At 42.3% G+C, this 27,647-nt stretch overlaps 1 protein-coding gene across 2 annotated transcripts in view; it reads left to right on the top strand.

Moving 5' to 3' along the window:
• Window positions 1-2,158: 2,158 nt before the first annotated feature.
• Window positions 2,159-27,647, top strand: part of LOC147899812 (myosin-11-like) — a 120,377-nt gene continuing 94,888 nt past the window's right edge. Inside the window, exons 1-7 of one of the 2 annotated variants that reach the window (XM_087377031.1) lie at window positions 2,159-2,349; window positions 2,499-2,697; window positions 6,291-6,422; window positions 6,506-6,649; window positions 8,478-8,623; window positions 8,711-8,867; window positions 9,010-9,068. In XM_087377031.1, coding sequence (XP_087233157.1) covers window positions 2,333-2,349; window positions 2,499-2,697; window positions 6,291-6,422; window positions 6,506-6,649; window positions 8,478-8,623; window positions 8,711-8,867; window positions 9,010-9,068 — 854 coding nt within the window. In that variant the 5' untranslated portion in view covers window positions 2,159-2,332. The remainder of the gene's footprint in view (window positions 2,350-2,498; window positions 2,698-6,290; window positions 6,423-6,505; window positions 6,650-8,477; window positions 8,624-8,710; window positions 8,868-9,009; window positions 9,069-27,647) is intronic. The other variant, XM_087377032.1, reaches the window with a different exon arrangement.

Below are 27,647 nucleotides of genomic sequence, written 5' to 3'. Positions count from 1 at the left end.
ACTTGCTCCTTCAATTCAAGTACTAAATGGCTACACTAATTCTAAAAATTCTACAACTTTGCCCTAAGTTTGTAATTTTCAGTTTCACTTGTCTTAGCATTTGGAATATGCATTGGATTAACAAAAGTTACAAGATTTGAGCGATTCGTTGAAAAAGTTAATTGGTCATTTATTTAAACTATTAACCTAAGCTAAACGAGAGCTAGAACCCCTAATGTAAATTAATCAACATTTAATCAAACCCCCCTAAGCTAATCTAAATCAATGAAACCTTCCCCTCCCCCTCCCCCTCCCCCCTCCACCCCCCCTCGTCTCCCTACACTCTGCCCCTCCCCCTCCGCCTCCTCTGCCTTGCATCTAGCCACTCCCTCGCCACCCCCAACCACTCCCCATTTTGTGAGTAGATAAAAGGCTAGCTTGTAGATGACATAAGAACTCATTAAGACTCCATGGGATTTTTGGTTTTGTCATTCTTTTATGTGCTTAGTCTAGCGAGAAGCAATTAGATTCAGCTATATTGCTATTGCCTACTCTTATGTTCATGTTGCCTCTCTCTCTCTCTCTCTCTCTCTTCCCTTCATTTTGTAACAATTGCACATACGTGTACAAGATTGAAAATTTTTTAATCCAACTTTTCGATAACATTTTGGTGATGCATACATCACAGTCATTTTATCTATCTCAAAATAATGTCTTGTCTCTTAACCCAAAACCAACACCAAATCTTTCATTTTGATAGTGTAAAAAAACTTTATATAATTTGTTGGGGCCAATGGTTCATGCCTTTGGTAAACTTGGCGATATTCATGAACATCAAATCATAAAAGTATCTCCACCTATGATCACCAAAAAGAGCCTTCTTGGTACAAACTTTTTGTGTGCACTTGTTGTCATGCGAAGGCACATGGGTTGATGCTTGTTGAAAACGACTTTCATTGTGCAAAGATTTTTACATGCATTACAATTTTATCATTAATCTTGGAGTTGATAACATTGTCAACTTATACATAAACATAGCCACCCCTTAAAATTGTTTTAAAAGCCTATAGAGTGTAACTTCTCAAACATTAGGATTCTATACAAAGGATCCAAAGTAATTTATAAGGAAAAGCCTTTAGAGAGTAACTTCCCAAACATGAGAGGACCCAAAGTAATTTAGGTGAAAATATATTTGACATGTTCAAAGCGTTTACATGGCCGATGGAACCTTTGGTAATATACTGTACTATGTGAGATAATATGATTGCCACCTATTTTTAGTGTGAGAAATGCATTGAAACCAATATTTATCTTGTGAAGACGATACTTTTGGAGGTCTAGTCATTAGCAAGCAAGCTATGATTCATGTCCTTGTGTGGTTTTAATATAAGAGTATAGTTTGCTTTCCCCACCTTGACTTGGATGAAGGATTTTGGAGGTCAAACTTCATCTAAAACTTCTTTTACGGAGAGAGAGAGAGAGAGAGAGAGAGAGAGAGAGAGAGAGAGAGAGAGAGAGAGAGAGAGAGAGAGAGAGTATTGGAAGGTCGCCTTTTGGTTTAGTAGAGAGTGAGTCTTAATTATTCACACACATAAGCCTCCAAGTGGACAATGTGTCTAATTATGCTCTGTACACATTTTTTCATTTATGGTAATGTCCTCGTTAATATGTGCGCCTAGAGAACTTTTTGGAATCAACTAGTCGCCTCCCTCCAAGTCCGGAGGTCGCTATTAAAGTAAGTTCCAAATGATAACCGAAGGCCCATGAAAAATGAATTGCCCCCTCGTAAGTTAGCATGTTGCTTTCCTTGCTTGCCTCCTTTGCTGCTCCCTATACGTCTCACTCCCTCCTTGTGTCTGGCTGATTCCCTTGCCACTCCACTAGCTCCTTTTGGTTCCTCTTTCCTTGCGTCTCCTCCTCCTCTTTGCATTTCTTCCTCCTTCCTTGATTGCCCCCTCCATGCCTCCATTAGTGGTGGCTCTCTCCCCTTTTCTTCCTCCTTCCCTTGCACTCTCCTCCTTTCATTTGCTCCACTCCTTTCGTTGTATACGATATTCACGTACATGACCCGGCGTATGGCTCTCCAGTTTTGGTAAAGTTATAATGTTGTGGGGTGGGGTGTTGGAGGTGGCGTGAACTGCTAGATTTAGCGGCGGTTCCTGCGAGAGGGCGGCAAAAATACAGCGAGAAGCAATCAAAGTCCCTCCGTTCCCTCCTCTGCGCCTTTTTTCAAAGAGCCCCACCAACACTGCACTCCTCAGGGCTCGGCGACCTATGTCCCTTCTCCTTCACTGCCTGCTTCCGGAACTTCGACACGCAGTTGTCCTTGCCACAATGACTCCCTTGCGCAACGATGAATCCGCTGCTCAGGTATGTCCGCAATTTGAGGTGCACCTCGTCTTCAATTCACACACTCTGCTGCTGCTACACCGAGAGAGAGAGAAAGAGAGAGAGAGAGAGAGAGAGAGAGAGAGAGAGCGCGAGCAAACCTCTCCAGAACTACAAGCTCCTCTTTTCAGTGCCGCACCACCGGATTCGTCAGTGAAGCCTCGGTATCTCGTTTCGTGGCAGCAAAACGTGCTACTGTGTTATAATCCCACAGAAGAAGGTAGATCAAGGATTTGGGGATCGTCCCCAGCGCAGGAGCATCTAGTAACTTCGCGTATGGGCTCAGAAGGTTCAAGTCAGCTTGGAATTGTGCCATTTTGCTTTGACGCGGTGATTACGCTCTCACTGTCAACTACGTGCTACGTGTTACTTTGAGCTTGCGTCAGTCTTCTCTGCTTTCGTTTCCGTGTACCCTTTGGTCTCTTTCTGATCACTTGTGGAGATGGATTTTCCCTATGCTGCCCTGATCACTCTTACAACTCGGGCAATTTATCTTTTACGCACCAATTTACCCTTACTTCTAGCTAGGCGCGATGTTGATTTGACTGCAGCATACTTTATGGTCTCCCGGCGACATCAAATGATATTTCAGTATTACTAGACTTCGTGTGTGTACAAATGGAATGCTTTCTTTGAGATCTCTTGAATTCAATTTTTTACCGCTACACTTTTCTCGGACCAGTCTCACCTCATATTCATGAAGACCAGTCTTGTTTCAGTCTTTTGGATTTTTCATTGAAGAGCCTATGAGGAATTGAAGAGCACTATGGAACTTTGGGGTCTTGCACCATGTTTGCAAGGGAAATAGCATAGAAACGATCTGTTTGAAGGTGGTTATTGATTATTTCTCACAATTGGAACATTTGTTTAAAGACAACCCAACGTATCCTGGTCTTATTTTGAAAATTATAATATTTGTGAAATGCGTGCTGCCTGTCGTAAGGAGACCGATATTCTAATCAGATTCGATCTTTTCCTTTACATTTGGTTTATTGAAAAATGTTATTCAGGCCTTGTAATTCCTTGAAGATGCTCACTATCACCATCTTGCCTAGTTCCTTGTGTAGCTCCATTACATCATAGAGGATGTGTCTTCGTGCATTGGATGTTTACGGTTAGTCATGGAACGCATTGCAGAGGTGAAACCTACAAATTAGATTGTTTTAACTCATTTTTAAAATCAAGAAAAGTATTGATCTTCCTTGTAAGCTCTCTCTCTGCCTTTGTGTAATAGACAAGGGTTCTCTCTCTCTCTCTCTCTCTTTCTCTCTTTCTCTCTTTCCCCCCCCTCTAGCCTATGGTAGTGTGGAAGCATGTAAATCAGGAGACCGAGTCTGTAAAATTGGCTGGAGAGGCCTATACAAACCTTCTCCTGCTCTGGTACTCTGCCGCCACTACCTTGTCCTGGAGCCAGCCCTCTAGCTTACAATTGCCCGAGGCCTTTGACAGTGTTGATGTTACAAATGTGTTTGAAATGTTTGGTACAAAAGGAAGATGTTTGGAAACATCTGCATGTTTTCCAGGGCATTTTCACACACATGTATAGTATGAACATATAATGCATGTAAATAGAGTTAGAAACCCTTAAATACCTTTATGATAATGACAGCAAAGACAACGTACAGCCTATGTAGTATATGAATGAATAAACATACTACATAGCCATCAATGTTTGAAAGATGAAATATGGCCAATCAACATGACATCAAAGAGAACTTAGAGCCTACATAGTACAGGATTCAATAAACATGCTCCATAGCCATCAATATTGGTTATATAAACTAATGTTTTGTGTTTTCTACAGGTCCTATGTGAACCGGGATCATGTTTTGAAATGGTTGGTAAAAACTGAAATGCGTTTTCTATCAACACTGCAGTGGCTGCTGTGGGACGTAAAAATTAAACTTTGATGTTTAGAGCATCCAGAGAGACATTGTGGAAATAGAGTACCACATCTACTCAAAAGAAAGAGTATAGCTGCACTAACTGTCTGGATAAGAAAAATTTCTCCTTTGGTAATTCCTTGGTGAAGATATCTGTTGCATTATTTTGTCCAGAAATATGAAGCATCTGAATATCCCCTAAGTCCACCTTTTACAGGATGAAGTGGTGCTTGATATCCATGTGCTTTGTCTTGGAAGATGCAGTCTAATAGCCCCAATTTAGAGCTCAATACAATATAACACAAATTTATTGATCAAATATTGAATCTTTTGTTGATTTTGTTATGTAGAAGTGGTGCTTGATATCCATGTGCTTTGTCCTGGAAGATGCGGTTTAACAGCCCCAATTTAGAGCTCAATAAAAATATAACACAATGTTCCTGGATTCATCTCAGGTATAGGTACATAACACAAATTTATTTGATATAAGGGCAAAACTCCGTGTAGAAATTTCCAGGAAAACCCCAAATCAAGATCACCTCTATTTTCTCACTTTTACTGATAGCTGCCTACAAACTCACTATGTCAACACCAAAATTTGTATTTAAGAGGGGCAAATGCCAGAACCAACAGACTTCAAGCTAGATGCTTGTCGATGTGTGGATCTTGAGAAATCAGCTCTTATGCTGCAAAAGTGTGCTTCAAAACTGGAAGTTATCAAGAAGCGACACAGAAATTGACATACACCCGAATCACTTTCCAATGGCATCTTTGGGATTCTGAAGCGTGATGAGAATAATGATGAGAAATGCACCAATTTTGGACACTTTTTGAAGGGAATCCCCGAGGTGGCATATGTTTCTGCTCAGAAATCTGGTGTTTGGAGTCAAAGTAGCACGTAAGATCTATCTTTGCTCCAAGTTTCAAGTGAAAATGACAAGCGTGGACCCTAGAACCATCCTTTGGTACCAAACTGACAGATATTATTACTATCCAACAAGAAAGTTTACTGAAATAGCAGGGAACTTCGTGAGAAACACACCGTATACTAAGTGGAGATTCCAGTTTTCTCTGGAGAAGCTCATAAACCGAACTGGATTGGAATGAATTTCTAAATGGATCATAGTGTGGGCAAATTGCCAATATATATGGAATGCCAAAAATCTATCCACTATATTTAATCCTAGTTTGAACTTTGAAGCCCTAATTAACCCTAGTTTCCGGTGCATAGGTCCATCTTATTGAAGTAGGCTGATTTACCCCATAGACTTCATGCCTTTTAGAGTTGCCATAGCTCTACTATTTACAAGCCTACCAAATAGGCACTTGAAACACTCAAATGCCAATAGTGGTTATCTGCTGCAGAAGAAGCCTTGCTTTGAGATTTGGAACTGAAGGCTTTTGCTGTGTCTTGGTCTCTGATTTGCATTGGTAGGGCTGTCTTGCCACCTTGACCTGTCTGACGTTCTGTCGCAGTGTCCCAGCCTTGTTGTGGACCCACTTAACAGGTGGCCCTGCACAGAATGACCGGCTCTCACTTAATGAGTTGGTTCTCTGCAAGTTACCACCTGTGTGGGCTGACTGCTGATGTGCCCCATTTGAGGTAATAAGGGTAGTGTGTGGTTCTTGGAACAAATGTGCTTTTTTCTGGTTGCAGTGTTGAGGTAAATGGAGGTAGGATAGGGTACGTAAAACAAATGTGCTTATTTCCTGTTGCAGTATTGCACAGTTAAATATCAAGTGCACATTGGAGAGTACTAGAACGATTTTGGTTGCTCCTTGGATTGGTATTTGTGATTTGTGCTTAAAGTTTGCGAATATGACATGAAGCTTTGACTCATTGTTGCTGATTGTAGTATTGTCAAATCAAATGAGGGTTAACACAAGTGGACTGAATTTTACTTGCTGCCATGGCTGAGATGTTTGTGTTTGTGAGTACAAGTGGATGAAATTGCATATTTCATGCTTGGATTGAGGTGTTACTGCTTTTTTGCATAACATTTAACTTTAATTTAGTCTTATGTTTGCTTCTCAATGCAGCCTTCTACAAGTAATTTGGGGATTGGATCAAAAGTATGGGTGGAAGATGAACAATTTGCATGGGTTCAAGCAGAGGTGATTGAGGTTGACAGTCGGAAAGTAACAGCAAGAACAGAGAAGGGCAGGAAACGGGTAAGTTTGCTGTGATTGCAGGAGGCCCTTCTCCCCTGCAAGTGCTGCAGTGTTTATGAATTTATTTGATTTTTCTTTTGCAGGTTGTCTCTCCAATTTCCAAGGTCCATCCAAGGGATGTTGATGTATTACCGGGGGGGGTGGATGACATGACAAAGCTAGCTTATCTACATGAACCGGGAGTTCTGCATAACCTTGCCTGCCGATATGAGCTGAATGATATCTACGTAAGCTACTCTACGTGAATGCTCGGAGTTCTTGTTTAAGATTGTACAAGTGTGGAACTACTCCTTTCATCATGTGTTCATGTCATGTTTTCACTAAAATCTGCTAGGGTTTGGCTTGTAGATACCCAAAGGTTTTACATGAGTACCAGCCATTAAACTAGCACTTGTTGGTATTAATTTTGCTGTTGATTTTTAGCTTCTTGTTTCCAGTAAGAAAGTCACATTCCAGAATTTTGAGCCCTATGACTTTCTTTGAATCAAGGCATGTGAGTGATGCTCTGAGAGTAGATGGGTTTAAGAGTGTTCTCTCTGCCCTAGAGGAGCAGCATGCTGCATTGTATTTTAATATATTAATAGTGAACAAGACTCGCATTTATCTATTTTATGTACACCTTTAAGCTTTGCTAGTGAACTCTTGTGAAGTCAAGACCTACACATATTCTGTTTATGTCTATCCGTAAATTTGGGATTAGATCCTGATTTTATCAAGGATACATATGAATAATCTAGATGACCAAGAAGCATTTAGATGTTCAGACGCTTTCTAATCAAGTACTTAGTTGCATCTGATGAGGTACTATGCTAGCACTTTGTTCATGAGGAGCTCTCGGACCCCAAGGCCAATAAGCTGGTCAAGCCCAGTGTGTTGAGCAAGACTTGAGGGAAAGCATGCCAGTGTACTTAGCCAATGGTCAACCTATAAGTCAACATGCACAAATGGGGTCTAAGCTTGCACAAATGGAAGGGCCCTTTGCTGGCCCGTTCCAGTGCGGGGTCCAGCCCTTAGGTCTTGCCCTTTCCCAGGCCCTTCTGCAGGTCGCAATCCTACCCACAAGGTATGCCTCTGCTCCTGCTATGCTGCACAATGTGCCAGCTCTGCTTGCAGGTCGTGTCCTTGCCTATAGACACCCACCATGCTGTCGTATAGGGGCCGTACCTGTTCGTACAGGTCCTGGCCTGTCCCACCACCTTTTGTGCCTCTACCAGGCTCTTGTGCTGCCCCGCCACCTACTATACACTGCCCTGCAGCAGTCCGTACTGATCCGTACAGTGGCGCCATGTCCAGGTATGTCTTGAGCAGTGCTGCCCACATGACAGCCTTGCTGCTGTCCATGTGGCAGCCATCTCTTCTCTGGGCATCTTCTACCTTTACGAAAGACATTTTGAATGGAGGTGGAGAGACAACTTGAAAGTTTAAAGAAAGCATGTGTGCCAGCTTCGTGTTGGTGTTGCCCTTCAGAGTTACATAGGTATATGAATTTCAGACAATATGCCACCTCAAAGTGAAGGTATCACCTGCGCTCTTTGGTTGCACTCTTTGACTTTGGCAGGTGTTTGTCCACTGGCACATGCTTGTAGGATGCCGTGGAGAAAGCTTCTATCTGTGTTATACCACTAAATGATTTGCAGGATATGAGCTGAGCAGTGGCCCAGGATGCAGGCCCTTATTCAGAGGAGGAAATTCAGCTGTGGGCTATAAATTTCATTTGAATTACTGTGGATGAAAACCTTTTTATTAATTAAAAACCCTCAAGAGGATAAGGGTGGGAAGAAACGTCTTTGATTCTAATTTTCCAGATTGCATTTGTGGTCAATGTTGGACTGTCTAGCACATGTGACATGGTTTCATTAGGGTTCGTCTCTGGGTTTTGCTGCAATACTTTATTCTTTTGCATCACCTTAATTTGTACGGGTTGCGTTTTAAATCTGACTTTGCAATTTTTCTTCACAGAACATGATTATTGCTCAGTCTGTGCTTGTGCAAGGGCTAGTGCCCGTTGATATCTGCAAACAAACTGTCATGGTTGATATTTCTTGCCTTTTTCAGACATACACAGGAAACATTTTGATTGCAGTCAATCCCTTTGCAAAGTTACCCCACTTGTATGATTCACATATGATGGAACAATACCGAGGAGCTCCACTTGGAGAGTTGAGCCCCCATGTTTTTGCAGTTGCCGATTCATCATACAGGTAAATTTAAAAAATTGAATTGTGTCATGTGTGACCTGTTTGTCTGCTTTACTTCGGAAGGAGCAGCTGATTATGTTGACTGTGCAGAGCCATGATTAACGACAGACAGAGCCAGTCGATACTTGTCAGTGGTGAAAGTGGGGCAGGGAAGACAGAGACAACTAAGCTTATTATGCAATACCTAGCTTACATGGGTGGCAGAGCTGTTTCAGATGGAAGAACTGTTGAGCAACAAGTTCTAGAGGTCAGACGATGAGATGACTCTTTGGTCTTATTGAATCTTTGAATTTTTGAGTAACTGAGATCTCTAAGCTATTGGCATGTTTAGAGTGTTTTTGGGCATGTAATTTGAAAATGTCAAATTTTCTTTTTGCATGACATCTCAGTCAAATCCTCTTCTTGAAGCATTCGGCAATGCGAAGACTGTGCGAAATGACAATTCGAGGTGAGCTGGAACAGGTGTGCCTTTTCCCAGATTGCTCTTTATTTGTGAGCTTAGGCTTCAATTTTTTGTAATTGATGAATTTATACTTGATACGGGACTATGCTCAAAAGTGCCAGTTATCCAGCCCAAAGAAGATCAAGTCAACTCTGCAAGGTTTGCTTGACAACTTTCGAATGCAAATATACATGGACCACAGACCATGGATTTTTGGCATACTTTTAGAAACTCTGATATTGAGTTCAGTTTTATATATACGTTTGGAACAGTGTGTTTGATCTTTGCTTTTGGAGATGCTTGTTAAGAACCAGAGTTACGAGAATGCAAATGTGTGCAATGCATGCATAATCTCTCTCAGCTTGCAACAGAAACAAGTACTCTCACGAGGGAGCCCTTTCCCCATTGGAGGGCCAAGTGAGAGAGATTGTGGATGCATGCAAGGTGGTAGAGAGAATGCTATGTGAGATCTCCACAATGAAGGGGATACCCTTTTACTAATGTCCCTTGAGATCACGCAAGGTCCTCTTCCCATTTAGACCCACCCTTAGCCTATGACCCATGCACCTACCATTGAATGCACTCTAATGCACCCTTCGCTTTCCTATTGCCCCTAGGACTTAGACACGTGTGTGCATATGTTTATTAATAATCATTGGCCAATGTTACATAGTATAGCAGTACTAATTTTGTCGCTTGATCGATCATAAATACAAACATATAGTGCACCATCAAATTGACACCTAATATAATGTTCTAATGACTATTAATTAACTAAGTAATAATCTCTTTTGTCATGACACTCCCTCTTGATTGAATGAGCAGAAGTCCTCTTTTTGGATTATCTCTTGTCCTTTCTCTTGCGTACGCTCTCTCTTTTTACTGCTGCATCTGCATAGCTTCTTTATAACATGCGAGTATCTGTGGAAAATATGTAAAGTCATGAATGTAAGCTCGAAGTAAGGTGATTATAGTTTTATTGGCATTTTCACTTTGACCATCTCCTTGAGGATGAAAGGCTGTAGTTAACTTCAGTTTGGTTCCAAGGTTTTCAAATAAGGCTGTCCAAATGTACTAATGAAATGGCCATGATTATCGGAGTCAAGAGATTTTGGTAATCCATGTAACCTAAAGATTTCCCTAATGAATAACGTTGCTGTTGTAGGAGTAGACAACCCCTTTTTACAGGGAATATAATGGGCCTGCTTACTAAGCCTATCTATAACAGTGAAAATCTGCTCAATATGTTCCCACTTTTCAGAGGGAATAGGCAAAGGCTGCAGTAGACCAGCAGCCTTGCTTGTGTCAGATTTACTGCACTGACATACATCACATTGTTGAATGAAGGCTGGAACTTCCTTGCGAAGTTTAGGCCAATGGAAGTACCTCTCAATATTATCAACAGTCCCTCTATGCCTCTATGTCCAGAATATGGACTTGCAATGTAGCTCATGCATGACTAGATGCCGGAATGTTAATGTACACATAATGCACGCCCCAACAAGAGGTATCCATCCACGATGGAGTAAGCCTCTAACTCTTGAATCTCATGATGCTAAATCCGTTCATAAATTTCAGTGAAGTCCTCATCAGAACGATAAACTTTAACCATTGTTCCTAGTGCCTTCTCTTTAATCACAAAAATGTGATTAACTTGGGGCCGTCTACTCAAAGCATCAGCTACTAAGCTCTCCTTCCTTGGCTGATATTCAATTTTTGGTTGCCCAAATGATTGAATATATTCAGCCCATTTGATTTGTCTTGAAGAGACAATGGGTTGAGAAAATAAGTACTTGATACTTTGATGGTCAGCCTTAATCTTGAAAGCATAATCATATAGGTAATGCTTTAAAGCATTAACAATTGCGAGGAACTCTTCTCTTATGTATGTATTTCAACTCGGCCCCTTGAAGTTTTCTACTCTCATAAGCATGGGATGCCCTCCTTGCATCAACATTGCGCTCAACGAGGTACCGCTTGCATCCGTACATACGACAAAGAACTCCTTTCCATATTCGGGAGTGTTAACATTGGTGAAGTAACCAATGTCCTCTTGAGGTCTTGAAGCTTCTCGGTGAACGTGTCCCCACTCATACAAGGAATTTGTTAGTGGTGGAGAAGCAAAGCGTGCGTAATTCTTAATGAATTTGTGGTAATAACTACACATCCCTAGGAAGGATCTCCACTCATGTATATTTTAGATATTGGCCGTTCAATTATGGCATTGATCTTTTTAGGATCAACCCGAATTCCCTCAACAGACACAATATGTCCCAAATGTTTTCTCTCTGTCTTAAGAACTCACTCCTCTTTCTATTTAGGAACAATCCGATCCTTCCTTAGGAGCTCTATCACTTTAGTAAGGTGATCCTTATGTTCTTCCTCATTCTGGTTGAAAACTAGAATGTCGTCAAAGAAGACTATGACAAATTGTCCCAAGTAGGGTTGCAAAAGCCTTTGCACTCAGCCACTAAAAGTGGATGGAGCTTTAGTTAGGCCGAAAGGCAGAACATGAAACTCGTAATGTCCAATGAGAATGCGAAAAGCAGTCTTATGTTAATCTCTAGCTTCCGAAGTTGATGATACCTAGATTTGAAATCCAATTTGCTAAAAACTTTAGCAATCATCCACTCTTGGAACCAAAATGGGTTCTTAATCATAAGTTTATTCAAAGCTCGGTAATTCATATACATACTATATGATGCATACTTGTTTTTGACCCATAATGCAGGTGTTACAAATGGCAAATGGACAATTGCTTGGTTGAGTTAGGTCTTCCTGCAATAGATCTTAACTTTGCTTTTCTACCTCTATTTCTATCCTATTCATCCTATAACAAGCTACACATGGAGGAGAAGCTACTGGCTCCAAGTCTAAGGCATTACAACAGAGCCTTTGTCACCATCTTGCTTAAAAGTTAACACCAAGACAGGACTTGATGCATTCAGCATATGAAGGATGTACCCTTTGCCTCAAAGGTAGAGGCAAAGAAATCTAAGAAGATAGCTTCGGTGCCACTTCGCTTGGAAAAAATGAATTTAGCACCTCCACCTTTTCTATGGAAGGACTTTAAGCAAAAGTGGCCCGGGGAGACCAAAAACCTTACAATGGTAGAAGCCGCTTCACACCTGAGAAGATTGACACCTTCGGGAAGGAAGCCAAGTGTTTTCTATGTGGAAAAGAGGGGCATGTGGCTGCCCAAGGCCCAGAAAGGCCTATTGGTCCAAAGAAGTAGAGACGACCACAAGAGCCGCCTATAGACTTATGGCGGGAAGTATCCTCGATGTATTGGGGAGAGTGGCCGATTTGAGACCAAAGAACTTTGCCTGTGTTGGGGTAAAGTGAGGGATCAGAATGTGTTGATTCTCTTCGATCTAGGGGCTACAGATAGTTTCATTTCGCCTTACGGATTTGGATTAAACATAAGAGATGGGAAGAGCTTTGGATGCAAACGTTTCAAGGAAGTCCTGTTTCTATCACCCCTATCATTGGGAAGCTCCGAATCCATGTACAAGATATGTAGACCAGCAAGACTCCTATATTTCACCCCTAAAGCAACACGATGTAGAGTTTGATAATCCCTGGTTTCACAAAAAGGGGATGCACCTTATGATGCCACAGAGAATTCTAGTGTATATCCATAGGTGTAACAATGGATCTACTAAACCAAGAATGCCATAACTATCTTTGTTTTCTACAATGAGTGCCTGTCCTTTTTCTAATCAAACTTTTCTTTCCCTTCTTTTTGAGTAGAAAAAAGCTTGTATATATTATTAAAAAAAAAGAGCATATTACATTTTGTTCCATAAATATCATTATTTACGAAGAAAATAGTAGAAAATGTCCATATACACGAAAATGCGGTTAATAGCTTGTAAGGGACATATTTCTTAAGATAAGTACCAAATGGTGACATCCTTAAAATAGGTTTGCAACAAATGGAAAAGAAGATGAAGCTGACACATACTACAACCAACAAAAAAGAGATCCATGGAGTGGTCTAAGAGTGATTTCACCACAAAAGAATTGGTGCAATTTGGTAACAGTCCCTCAAAATCATTTCACAAGTGAGGCACCACTTGGAGGATCGTAGTCTAGCTTCCAAAGAGGCGGCATGCTTCCCTCTAGAGACACTATTCCCATGAGCCTAGAAAGTGGGGAGTCAATGACACACCAGGAGATCAACAATGCCATTCATCCCCCAAGTAGCATCCATCAAGTTTTCCAAAGGATTGTTCTAGAAAACCTTTGCTTGCATTACAACCTCGAACATATGGATAGCACAATGCAACCATGAAAGGCATCAACAAATCCAACATGCTGAACTCTTATCATATATACTTTGCGTGCGAGTTGGGAGAAAGGTACAAAGGGTTCTAGAAAGCCCACTAAGCGGCATCAATTTCACGTGCAATCATCTTTTACATTCTCACATATGGAAGAATCCGCTTGCTATATAGTCAACCGCAATGGTTGCTAGCACCTAGTCCCAGCTGACAATATGTAGTGACTAGGACCCGGTAAATCAAGCTACAAGGCAGCTAGCTACCAACTTTTGTATCTTTTTTCTAAAGGAAAAAGACTTGTGAGTACAAGATTGTCATGACAAGAGAAATGATTATATAGTGAATGGATAGGCTTTATAATATTATTATATTAGACACCAATTGGACAATGCGCTATATATTTGTGTTTATGATCGATCAAGCGGCGTTAATAGTACTACTAAATTATGTAACATTGGCCAATGATTATTAGCAAATATGTGTACACACGAGTCTAGGTCCTAGGGCGATAGGAAAGGAAAGGGTGCATTAGAGAGCATTGAATGGTATGTGGATGGGTCATAGGCTAAGAGAAGTCTAAATGGGAAGATGGACCTTGAGTGATCTCAAGGAATATTAGTGAAAGGGCATTCTCCTCATTGTGCAGATCTCACGGAGCATTCTCTCTACCACCTTGCATGAATCCACAAATGCGCTCTCACCTTCTCTCATCATGCATTAAGGTCAAAGAGAAACAAGTACTCTCACAAGGGAGCTCTTCCCCCATTAGAGGGCCTTATCTGTGTCAAAATTATGTACGCTGTGCACACATTTACATTCTTGTAAGTCTACTTCTTCACATTTGGTATCAGAACAGTGACAACCCACCACAGGAACGATGAAAGAAAGAGAAGAGTGGGGAAGAGAAAATCCGCCTAGCAAGCGAAGAGGAACATAGGCGAACCCCCACGAGCTGCACAAGAAGAGGAGGATAGTGGACACGGACAGAGAGGGACTGAGCACCCATACAGACACAGAGCGGAGAGCGTCGGTGTGTGCACACAAGGCACATGAGACTGCACCAACAGAAGAGGTGATGGACTGGCAATAGGAGGGCGGCGGACTCCTTTCGAATTTCGATGGGGAGAATTTGAAGCTAAATTCAATTACAAAAATTCACAAATTTTGCATGCCATCTTGAAGTCCGGAGGTTCTCAGACAAGGGCTTTGTCACCAAGTTGTAAATGCTCCGAGTCAAAATTCCAATTGACCTTTTATTTGATTATAATTAAAGAGTTTATTGTTTATTTACTTATGGTCAAGAACTTCTCTAATTGGTCAAAGTATTGACTTCTATTAAAGATACTTAACTCTGGTTAAGAAAGCCTAACCTCGGTTAGGAAGACTTGGCTTAGGCCAAGAGGATTAAGTACTGTTAACCAGAGCATTATAGTGTTGACTTTGGTTATAGTGTTGACTTTGGTTAGAGAGTGTTGACTTTGGTCAACGAGACTTGGTCTACGCCAATAAGGTTGACTACGGTTAACCAAGATGTGCCAACTTCGGTTGGAGAGACTTGGTCATAATTAAGGTGCCTTGATTGTCGGTCAAGCCCCTTAATTATGATCAAGAGGGTTGACCTTGGTCGGCCATAGAAATTGTTCTATGTTATGTGCATTGATGACGACATAAGTGTTGCTTTGCTTGCTAAGTATGTCTCCCTTTTGTTTTCATAAAAGTTTTTGTTTACCTCTTTTTTCTTTTCTTTCATTTTCTGTGTAGATTTTTGGTCTTTAGAACAACAAAAAATCTAAATTTTTATGATTGGACTTATTCTAGTCTTACAAAGGTATATGTTTGCTTGGTTGGGACGCCCACAATGACTAGGATTAGTCTATAGATTTCTATTTTGCATGCAAAGCGCAAAGGATACTGGGTGCCATGGCCATGCTCATTTGATTAATTTTGCAGGTACAAGAGAGTGGTTTAATACCCAAGCTATATGCAGCCTAGCTAAAATCCAAGAGGTGTCCTTGTGACCGAGGGCTACGAAGATCCCAAAGTTGGCCCTTTAGTGACATGTAACTAAAATCTAGTTAGGCATTTTTGACAAGTGGCATGTTGCCAAGTTTGAGAGCCATGAGCTCTTTGTAAGAATTACACTCACGTATGGATATGTATCTCTCAGTCTGGTGCTGACTTTTGTACAAAAAATTTATTCAGTAATACAAACCTTCGGGGAGGTCAGGCCCAACGCTTGTCCTGGGACCTAGTGTTGAGAGAGAGAGAGAGAGAGAGAGAGAAAGAAAGAAAGAAAGAAAGGTATATTAATGTCGACAGAAGGCCTTACGGGACTATGCGGCAAAATAGACATCCAAGAAAGATTACATCTGGAAAAGACCAGAGAGTCAAGGAGTGCCCATGGCAACTCAGCTTGAAATTATTCTATCAAACTCAAACACATCGAAGAGAGTGCTCATGGCTACTCAATTCGGGATTATTTAACACACACAAACTAAGTAGAACTAGATCAGCTTACATCAGTTTAAGACTGAGAGTCTTTAGGTTTGGATTTAAAGTCTCTGATGCGTGCTTTCCCATCTCTGTAAACAGCCCACTTCCCTTCTTTCCGAGCTTCCTTTACTTCAATAAGTTATGTGGCCTTTATCTTGAGCTGAGTCGGAGTGAGTTCCTCTGAAATCCATATCTTGGTGTCTCTCAGTTCGTTACTTTGCCTGAGGATTTTGCTCCTTGCTGCCTTGTCGTTCATAAATATCACCGCACAATTCCCTTTCTGAGCTATGTGGTTTGGGAGAGACTAAAGTGAAATCGTTTAGACTTCACAAGCAGTGGTAGCTTGAATGAAGAGGTTTGGACTACTTTTTGATTAGCCTTCTCCTTTAGTGCTAGCCTTCGTCATGGCTGAGTTTGCCCTTCACCTCCGGAGTGCCGACAGAAACTCAATACGAAGACTTTGTATAAATGGATGCTCAAGTATGTGTGGGTGTGTGGATTTGTATGTGTGAGAGCATACTTTTATACTATGGTCTACACCCACTGTTGGGTGCTGATGACGTCAGTGGGGATGTCATAGTAGCTAGTCCCTGCTATGCGTGATGGAGTTTATGGTTTTCAATCTTATGAGTGACTATCGTGAGATTGAAACTGCACTATGTTGTGTTTTTAGAGGATGAGTTTGGGAATGTTCCTCGATTCATCTAGGTATATGTAGTCCTCATCTGGATCCCATTCAATCAAGGGCATTGATTCTCTTATTTTCTTCGTTTGTTCAGCCTGGCTCCCTTCATGCCACCCATTTGGTAAGCCCCCGATGCATAGTAGTCGGGCATTCTTCGACGGTCCCTTCTGTTCTTGTACTTCGTCATAAACATCACATTTGTTGATTTTGGTATCCATTTTTCCTGTAAACTCAGCGGTCATTTCTTGCTTGGCTGTACTCAGTGACTATCTCTTGAACACTTTTGAATGACTTCTGATATGAGTTCCTGTTTTCCTGAGATAAAATCCTGCTTCCCTTTGCTCTCCATTTCCTGCATTTTCTTGCCAAAGGCTACAAGCTGAAGCTTGAGCTCTCTTACTTCCTGTTCCAGGTAATAAATCCTCGCCTGTGGGTCTGAAATATTACCTCTTCGCTGGTAAGTTTTGGGGTATGGAGACGGAGTTTTCATAGACACAATGTCTAAGAAAGATATCTTAGTTGGAGTAGTGACAAACGTCTTGATCTTTGGGAACTCCATTGTGGTCTGCGTAAGATCTGAAGCTGCAGATCCCCGGCTTAAAACTAAGCCAGGGGCTTAGCCCAGCTTGGGGTGAGGGTGGTAGGTGGTTTAGTGAGGCTCAATAGTCAAGAAGGAAGAAGATGACTGTGTGGGAAAGGATCTAACAGGAAGGGGGGTTCTACTCTTGTGAGCGCAGCAGCAAAACCTGCACAGCCTGATAAAGGGTAAAGGGTAAAGCCCGAGGAGGAAGACCTTGGCGTTGGGCGGCGACCTATTGGGAGACGACCTTCTTCAGAAGCTGGGCGACAACCTTCAGAGGCTGAGTGACCTGCTGGGCGACGAGTTTCCTTGAGTGACGAGTTTTCCTGAGCGATGAACTTCGACCTGCTTCCTTGAGCGACGACGACCTGCTTCCCTGAGTGACGAACTTCGACGAGTTTCCCTGAGTGACTGAGAGGAGGCGAGGGGGGGGCTTTCTGTTGTAGATCCTGCCTAGATCACTGCATGTCCCCTATAACTTCAGTAGCTGCTTTAGGTTGAGCACTCCTGCAAAAGTATGCGTAGAGAAAATGTGCACGAGAGAGAGAGAGAGAGAGAGAGAGAGAGAGAGAGAGAGAGAGAGAGAGAGAGAGAGAGAGAGAGAGATGATGATATGATTGCATTAACGTCCTCGTGAGACCATTCAGGATCTATGGGAGAGTGATCACTATCAACAAGTAGTGATTGTTTACATCCATTGAAAGAAAATATCATAAATACAAAAGCATAAATGTGCTATGCTGTGAGTACTTGTTGTGCTAGCATGTGTGCTAGACCAAGTACTTTGTTGCGATATTTTAAAATTTCCTTTATGTAGTTGCCTAGCTCTTTGGCTGGCCACTCCAGTAGGATTTCAGGTTGCTTCTATTGCCCCTATAGCATTCTCTGATTTGCGCATATGCTCGACATGTTAGGAGTACATGTTGCTCATTTTCTACTTCTCCTGCGGGGGCAGATTTTACATACTCTTTCCTCTCTTGGTACCCTGGGTCTTGCCCATCTTCCCCTCTCCATCTCGAGATCATGTGAGCTGGTTCTGATTTTGCAGATTAAATGTTTTTTGAATATTGATATGTCTTCCCCGAGGTATTTCTGCATTCCATAGCTGTCCATCGGATTGATTTCCTGCTTATAAAACTGCATTTTTGCCCCCGGTTCTTGCCATAGCTTCTGTAGCATTCTCTGTGTCACTAGCTCCCTGATTTCCCATGCATCTTCGGGGATATCAGCAGCGGTTATACCCCATAATTCCATCCATTTCAGCCCCTCTTTGTGCCATCCAGCGCTTCGCGTAGCTTCCATTGCTGAGAGAGAGAGAGAGAGAGAGAGAGAGAGAGAGAGAGAGAGAAGTAGAATTTATAAGCGTCCTCGGGGGGCAAAAAATGACCCATGGGACCCGTCTCAATACAATGTAAAAAGAGTCTCCTCAAGGAGAGGGGTCAGGAGTCTATGAGTTCTTGACGACAAGTAAAAAGACGAGTGACAAAAGATCCCAAAGCTGCCGGAGAGGCAGTGGAGAGAAATGATGTCAACTGAGCGGAGTCCTGCAGTATCTGCTGGCAGTCCTCCCTAATATGTGCATAATGGGGGCACTGTAGAGCTACATGTGTCTCCGTCTCAACTGTCTGCATGTCACAAAGGGTACAGAATCTAGCATGTCTCGGCTGGTGTATCCAAGCTCCTTGCTCAATGGCAAATGTATGAGATGTGGTACGGAACCTGGCTATGTTCGTGCGATATAGAAGGGGGACAGGTGTGCTAATATAAGGCTGAGCATGTGTCTCTATGGGCATGTATGTACACCAACATGTGGGATTTATGTTGTCTTGATAATATTCCAGCTTTACCCTCTTTTCACTTGTCAGCCAGTGATTCTACAAAGTGCTCAGTAAAGATAGTTGAAAATCTCGCATGTTGACCTTTGCAAGCGGCATGGTCAAATATGCTTCCACTTTTCTTCTGCTGAACCATTGTGTCGGTTGCCCATCCTGTGCAGATGATCTTACTTTTGTAGTTCTTTTGAAGCTTTGTGCTGGCCTTCCATGCTTTATGAGGTAGCCTATCAGGTTGCATTTGCTGTACCTCTATTAGGTATTGCATAACTCTAATCAATGCATGAAATTCAATGGGTCTCCTTCCTGTTTCCAACAGAAGTATTGAGTATGGAGTAGTGGGTTTGACACCAAGGTGTTGCCTTAAGAAAGCTTTTTGCATTTTCTCAATATCATTCCATGTAGAGGCTGAAATGCTGCCTCCCCATACTTCCACTCCATATAATACTGTCTGCACACATATGCATCAAACTATACATTCCGAATTTTCCAGTCCCTGGTGTCGGTGTGCCTGCAATCATTCTCAAACTGGTAGTACTTCCCCCAGCCAGTGTCCATCCTTTTGTGTATACATTGCCACCATCTATGATTTGTCGGGATATCAACCCCTAAGTATTTGAAGGTGCGGACAGACTCAATAATCTGTCCATCAAAGGTGATCTCAGGGGGATGTTCTGGCTGATTGGTACAGACTGCCATCATCTTTGTTTTCCCGACATTTACTTGCAGCCCACTTTCCCTACAAAAAGTCTTAAGCACTTGTAAAAGTTTGTGCATAGATTCTGGATCGTATGCAAAAAGAACGACATAATCTGCGTATAGCAACAATAGCACTATTCAAAGCCCCAATTGCGGTCCTTGCAACCCTTCCTCTGTTGCAGTCATTGATGAGTTCCTCCAGTTGGTTTCGTTCGTTTCATTGCAGAGAGAGAGAGAGAGAGAGAGAGAGAGAGAGAGAGTAAAAAAAGGTTTCATTGGTATCAGATTCTGGGGTTCGCCATCTGCTCAGGCGGTGATGGTTCTAGAGAGCACTGTGGAAGAGCACATCGTTGAAGCTTTTCGCCAATGATGGATTCCTTCAACTCCATTGCAAGAATTATCTCGGCCTTGTTCAACACTAAGGGATTGCAACTACTTGCGTCGAGTGGTGGGACGGCGTAGTGTAATTGTGTGAGCGTGGAGCCTCACCCGGGCTGTCAAACAGCTTGGGTGGAGGACTTCGGAATTTTCCACTTGGAGATTGGGCGTGATGGTTGGTTAGGCACATCTATCCTCATGTCGAGTAGCTAATTGGAAGGCTTGGACCTTGAAAACTCATCACTTTGGCGCTGTAGGGTAAGCGGAGGGATTTCAAATGCGAATCCTTGACGCCTGATTATCAACGAAGATGATTAGTTAGGCGAGATGGTTGCGTACGGTGACGCTTGATGTCAGGTATCTAACTATGGTTGGGGGATTCAGCTGACCTCGGTTAGAGGTGTTGTTAACTAGCTCTACCAAGTGATGACATGGCAACCACACGTGTGAGTGATAACGTGGCGTTGATGTTGCAAAGTGCTAACGTGGCAGCCCATCCAACCTGTTGACGTGGCAGTGCAGAGCTAACGTGACAGACCTACATGCACTGATGACGTGGTAGACATGTGGCATGCTAACATGGCCTACAATCAAAACTTGCTAGAAGCTGATGTGGCAGCTAACCGAACTTATAGTTAACCCATATTGGGTCAGGTACCTTGAACACAGTTGGTCTAGTTACAGTAACTAGTTTCCTCAACTAACCAGACCAAAGCAAACCAATCTGAATAGTCTAACCAGACTGTGGTTAGTTAGCTAGCGAGTTACCTTCAAAAAACAAAAAAGAGAGAGAATTTTACAGATCAGTTTCTACCTATCAGAAAAACACTCGGTTAGTGTTATTTGTCAGAAAACTGCAAAAAATCAGAGATTTGTTGACAAGTAAAGAAAATGCATGGTTTTGAGCAGAAAAAGGGTAACCATTCCTAGTGCTTTTTACAATAGCCAGGAAAGGAACAACACAGCAGTTGATGCTTGAGAAAGCTTGTGGTTTATGCCTTGAGGTGACAATTTGCAGATTATACAAGTCTGGCACAAGTTTGCGGATGCAATACACCTCTTGTTGAGGTATTTTCATTTTGAAAAGAATGGCTGAGTGCATTGGTTACATACACTCTGTGTGAGAGTTTGCAAATCCCATATTAAGTTTGAAGTGATGGCTTCATGAGAACATGCTCATTGAACATTCATCCCATGAGGGAATTGCACATACTGCCCAAGTCAGGCAGGAAGAGGCTTGCAATCTAACAAGGAGATTTGGTATAGAGGATTGCTTGCTCAGCTAGTAAAGGCGAGAAGGGATCCTCTGTTTTGCATATTGGTACAACCTCTTGCAGCGGAAAGGACAGAGAAAGCTCCCTCTGGAGCAAATTAGAAGGAGTTTGGAAGGAAGAGATCCTTGAGTACAGGTCCTATTCTTCCTTCAGATGATGCATCCAAGAAGAATAAGAAGCCTCGTTATGAGGATAGCAAAAAGAGAAAAGGAGGTAGCCAAGAAGAGAGTTTACATCCCAAGAAGAAGAATGCCAGACATAATCATAGCTCTTCAAGTTTTTTTTCCTCTTCTTCCAGCTCCACCTCTTGATATTCATCTTTGTCTTCTTCTTCTGGGTCATCGAAGCCTAAACATAAGAAGAAGAAGGCATCGACGGAAAGCATGCAGCTAAGAAAGAAAAAACTAAGGAATTCAAAGGTGGAAAGTCTATTAGGTTTGCTACATTTATGGGCCAATATGGTCATATAGAGAAGGCCGTGCAGTTCATTGGGTAATTTGATGCAGTTTTTGGCATGGAGAATTTTTTCGATTTCTCCAAACTGTGCATGGTTAATTTACATCTGACAAGGACAGCCAGTGTATGGTGGAGTGCACAGACCAAAGTTGGTTCTCCAAAGAAGTGGAAGGGCTTCAAGAAAGCCGTCTACAAGTAGTTCATGCCTAAGCAGTTCAAAGGCCATGTCCTCGTTGCCTGGGATAGTTTGCATATGGATGCAAGAGACACAATTGAGACATATAATCAGAAGTTTTGGGATGCATACTTGCAGATTCCTCCCTTCAAGAAGGTCTCTAAGAAGACCTAGGTAAGAAAGTATAGGTCTGGTCTCACTCCAAAGATAGAGGTTGTGGTTAATACCCAACACCATAAGGGCATACAAGCATGCAGCCACTGTGGCAAGCTTAATGCACATGCAAGATCCCACTACAGGCCTTCTCTATTTACCGGGACAACAGAGAAGAAAAAACCAGCCACACCTCAGTCTGAGAAAAAGGAGTTTCCCAAGGCTCAAAAGAAGGAACTTCAGCCTCAAAAGCCGAGGGGGAACCAAGCACAGAAAGCCTTTAAAGTGTAGGACTTGTTGTCCAAAGGGTTGATTCAGCCCAGTGCCTCTCCATTTTGTTCCCCTGTACTTCTTGTACAAGAGAAAGATAGTTCATTTTGTATGTGCGTCGACTATTGTGCACTAAACAAGATGACCATCAAGAATAGATTCCCAATTCCACGCATCAATAATGTGCCGGACCAGCTCAATTGAGCCTCAGTTTTCAACAGGATAGATTTGAAGAGTGGTTATCTTCAAGTCAAAATACAACCACATGATGTGCACAAGACAACGATTTGCACTACATATGTGCTGTATGAGTATCTGGTGATGCCTTTTGGGTTAACAAATGCCCGGCTACCTTTAACAAAATGATGGATTGTATCTTCCATTCTTATAGAAAGTTCATGGGTCCCTTCTTCAATAACATAATCGTCTTCTCAAAGTCGAAAGAAGAACATACGCAGCATCTTATTATTGTTTTCCAAGAGTTGTGAAATCATCAGTTCTATGCAGACAGGGAGAAAAGTAATTTTTTTTTGGAAGAGATCCACTATTTGGGGCACATAATTTCGAAGGATGGAATGATGTTCCAGTTGATTTGCGTTGGATTTTGAACTTCTACGTTTTTACTCATGAATTTGAGTTGATCTCTTGTGAGACTTGTCCTATCGTTCTTCATAAATTTAGTCAAATTAGGAGATTCATAGATGACTTATTTGGCCTAGACGTTTCAAACTTTGTTTGGTGGTGGAATTATCCCAAAGACTTTTGTGGATTGAATTGTACAGCTAGTGGAAGTTATCGTAATTTCTTGGTTAACTACGGTTAGTGAAGGATAAGGTTCTGTCACTTAGACAAAACCTTTCCCTTTTATTGTACTTCTTTACTTCATCTATTGCAAACTCAACGTTCAGCGCTTTTGCTCTCTCACTCTTTTTCTAACATTTGGTATCAGAGCAGCAAGACCCTGCTCCTAGCTTCCTGCCCAGCTCCCTGCTCCTTGCCCACAAGCTCTTCCTGCTATCCGTCGTACATCTAGCGTCGATCTGCTTGTCCTCCAGCAGCTCGTCAGCCGTACAGTTCTTCATCCGTACGTTGCTCCTGCGTTGTTGTCCGTATAGTCACACGGAATGTTCCCGTACATTCGCCGTACACTTGCCGCCATTCCGTACAAGTACTTGGTGCTGCATTCGTCCGTACACCTCGAAGTCCGTACGCTAAATATGGGGCTTTTGCACTTCACGCAGGTGCATGAGAAGAGGCACACACTTCTGTGCAGGATTTATTCTTGTAGACATTGCAGTTGGGTTGCAGGTTGTCCAAGAAATTGGGGCTTTTGCAATTACACTGCAATTTTGCTGTGAAATTTGGGGCTTTTGCAAGCATAGTGCAATTTGTGCAACATTTGGGGCTTTCAGACCATTTGCCCTCTCTTGTATGCAATCTCCTACAAGAAATTGGGGCTTTTGCATTTGGGTTGCAATTTTGCAGGTAAAAGAGCATTTTGGAAGTTTGCAAACAGTTTTGGTCTCGGCGTGAGTCAATTTGCAGACTTTTGCCACTTTTTGCAGATTCTATTTGCAGATTTTTGGGCATTGAGCAGAGCATTGTGGTGCATTTTGAGCCTTTGATAAGTTGTGACAATATTTGTCACCGAGGGCAGATTTTCTTTGGCAGATTTTATTTGTGCATCTTGCATCCCAGGAAGGGATTTTATTTGTTCGGTTTGCTGTATTTCTGAGTTTATGTGGCAAAAATGGCACAGAACAACTTAAATGAGGTGTTTGGGGTTCTCAGACAGGAGGAGAAGTTGGATGGCACCAACTACTCCTTGTGGAGTTTCATGGTTCGCAATATCTTAGTTGGTAGAAATCTTTGGGATTATGTCAATGGAGATGAAGAAAGACCAGATACAACGCCTATACCTGTCACTCCTACAGCTGGAGGCAGGGGTAGAGGTACAAATACAGCACATGTGATTGGAGCAGCTGCTCCAGGAGCTCCCACAGCAGAGCAGAAAAGATGGGACTCCAGAGATGCACAAGCTCTTTCAGTAATTTCTCTTTCTGTCAAGAGGTTCATTATACCTCATATTCGGTCATGCAAGACATCTATGGAAGCTTGAGTAATACTTGAGAGTATGTTTGCAGCAAGAAATGATGCAAGGGTTTCCTTTTTGAAGCGAGAACTTTCCCATACAAATATGGAGGAGGGAGATTCCATGAACTCTCATCTCACAAAGCTTCAGGATCTCAAGGAACTTTCCCATACAAATATGGAGGAGGGAGATTCCATGAACTCTCACCTCACAAAGCTTTAGGATCTGAAGGAACAATTGCTGAATATTGATGAAGTCATTCCGGATTCGGAGATGATCACTACCACTCTGAACTCTCTTCCTGAGTCCTATCTCGGTTTTCACACTCGCTGAATTTGTCATTGAGGGGGGGCAGCAATCCTCTCTCCTTTCACGAGTTGGTAGGACTCCAGTTACAAGAGGAACAAACACGCAGAAATATGGCAACCCGGGCTGGCAAGCATGCTATGCTCTCCAAGTTCAAGCCCAAGGGTGAAGGGCAGCATAAGCCACATGCCAATCAGCCACACATCAGCATAAAGCTGATTCTGGACAGCCTTCTTATAAGGCACAGGGTGATACAAATAAGCAGAAAAAGAAGGGCATCTGTCATTATTGCAAGAAGCTAGGTCATTATATTGGAGAGTGCGAGAAGCGCATAGCCAAAGAGAAGAAAAGGGATTCCGGTATGGCTGTGTCAGATGCATCACTTTCACATTCTCATGATGGAGGAGATGTTGCAGCCAACTTGGTTGAAGAGCACTATGCCTTTCTGTCTTGCACTTCAGATTTTTCAGTGGGTAGTTCAGATACTACAACCAGTAATGATGATGACCCATATGCTTTCTTGACTTGCAGTTATGATCCTTCAAAGGATGAATGCTCTTTTAGTGTTGATGAGACACTACATACTTGGTATTTTGACAGTGGTGCTTCAAAGCACATCACTTCCAAGAAGAGTCTGTTTGTAACTCTGCATTCGTCACCCATCAAGAAGAAGGTAACTTGTGCGAATAATTCTTCTTATTCAGTGTGTGGAGTGGGAGACATTATTCTCACATCCATTGATGGCACAGATTTCAGAATTTCAGATGTACTCTATGTGCCAGGAATAAAGAAGAATTTGCTTTCAGTGTCCTCACTCAATAGAGGAGGATTTCAGGTTGTTTTTGATGATGACAAGTGTGCAGTGAGAGACAAAGAAAATGACTATGCTTTGAGGTTGTCTGGCACTTTGTATCGGGGTCTTTTTCAGCTTGATTTATATGAAAAAAGATCCCATCTTGCATTATCAGTTAGCACTCCCATTGCTGCGATGTAGAATGTGGAGTTATGGCATGCCAGGTATGGGCACATGAGCTATGGCAGCTTAATGACACTTCAGAGGCATGATATGGTTGATGCATTACCTCCTTTGGAGTCGCCTCCTCCTCATGCATGTGAAGGTTGCATTCTTGGCAAAATGCATAGGCTTCCCTTAAAAAAGGATGGTGCAGTAAAAGCTATAAGGAAATTACAGCTTATTCACAGTGATGTCTGCGGTCCTGCTTTTGGGGGTTATCTCTATTTTGTTACATTGATAGATGACTTTACCAACTACACTTGGGTCTATGGTCTCAATTCCGGAAGAATCGCACCGCCATGGAAATGGATAGATGCATGCTCACAAGTAAGAAATTGCCTCACAGGTTTTGGCTGGAAGGCCTCATGTGTGCCAACTATATTTTAAATCGGGCTCCTATAAAGGCTTTGAAGACAATCACTCCCTATGAGGCATGGCATGGGAGAAAGCCTTCAGTGGACCACTTCAGAGTTTTTGGTTGTGTTGCATATGCCCACGTGCCTATGGAGTTCAGACACAAGTTGTCAGATAAGGCACTCAAATGCATTTTTATGGGATATGGTTCACAAAGTAAAGGCTATCGTCTCTACAATCTTGCTACACGCAAGATTTTTGTTAGTAGAGATGTTATATTCTGCACATACACATGCTGAATTTCAGATTCCGGCCTCTTCAGATGATGTGTTTGAGGGGATGCTTCCTATAGCATTTAGTTCCCCCGCTGAAACTCAGAATTTACAGCAACCTCTGCCAGCTCCATAAGTACAGATTCAGCCCCCAGCTGAATTGGTACAACCTCAGGGTGTGGATGAAGTTGTCAGGCAAGAAATTCAAGAGATACACGCAACCAAAACAGTCCTGCATTGGTTGCTTCAGACTCTCAGGGAGAGTAGGCTTGAAGCTTCATTGTCTGGTAGAACTCGTAGTGCAGTAAGGCACATGGACGATGAGTTGCAGTCCATTCATAAAAATCAGACTTGGGATGTTGTGGATTTGCCACCAGGTAAGAATGCCATAGGTACACGGTGGGTTTTCAAAGTCAAAAGAAAGCCAGATGGGTCCATTGATCGGTACAAGGCAAGGTTGGTTGCAAAAGGACATGCCCATAAAAAGGGCATAGATTATGAGGAGACTTTTGCTCCTACATCCAGGATGACCACCATCAGGTCAGTTATAGCAATGGCTGCAAATTTTGAATGGAATGTTCATCAGTTGGACATTAAAACAGCTTTCCTTAATGGAGACTTGTTGGAAGAAGTTTATGTCAAACAACCTCCGGGCTTTGAAATTTCAGGAAATGCACATCAAGTATGCAAGCTGAATAAAGCTTTGTATGGGCTGAAGCAAGCCCCACGTGTATGGTATGCCGAAATTGATGCCTTTCTAACTAGCAAGGGGTTGCACAATAGTCCAACTGAGGGCACCCTCTACATGAAGAAGGATGGGGGGGATATTTTGGTCATCATTCTTTATGTAGATGACATGCTGCCCACTGGATCAAATGAGGAAGTAATTGCAGATTTCAAAGTCCAATTGAAAGCTACATTTGATATGTCAGACTTGGGCTTGTTACATTTCTTTTTGGGGATCCAGTTTATTCAAGAGAAACGTGGCATTGTTATGTCTCAGTCCAAGTATGTTCAAAAACTCTTGGACGGATTCAACATGCATAAATGCAAGCCTATGTCCACTCCCATGGAGCCGGGGCTGAAGCTTACAATGCATGATGCAGGTGAATCAATTGATGTCACACTCTATAGCCAGGCTGTTGGATGCCTCATTTATCTCTGCAATACACGACATGATATTCAGTTTTCAGCTTCTCAAGTGAGCATGTATATGCACAGGCCAAAGATTATGCATTGGCAGGCTGTAAAACGCATCTTTCGTT

The sequence above is a fragment of the Dipteris shenzhenensis genome, chromosome 7, assembly GCF_047967505.1.
Source record: "Dipteris shenzhenensis isolate YYH24624 ecotype China chromosome 7, Dip_SZ_1.0, whole genome shotgun sequence".
Taxonomy (NCBI): Eukaryota; Viridiplantae; Streptophyta; class Polypodiopsida; order Gleicheniales; family Dipteridaceae; genus Dipteris; species Dipteris shenzhenensis.
The sequence above is the reverse complement of the archived record's forward strand: the minus strand, read 5'-3'. Positions and strand labels throughout refer to the sequence as shown.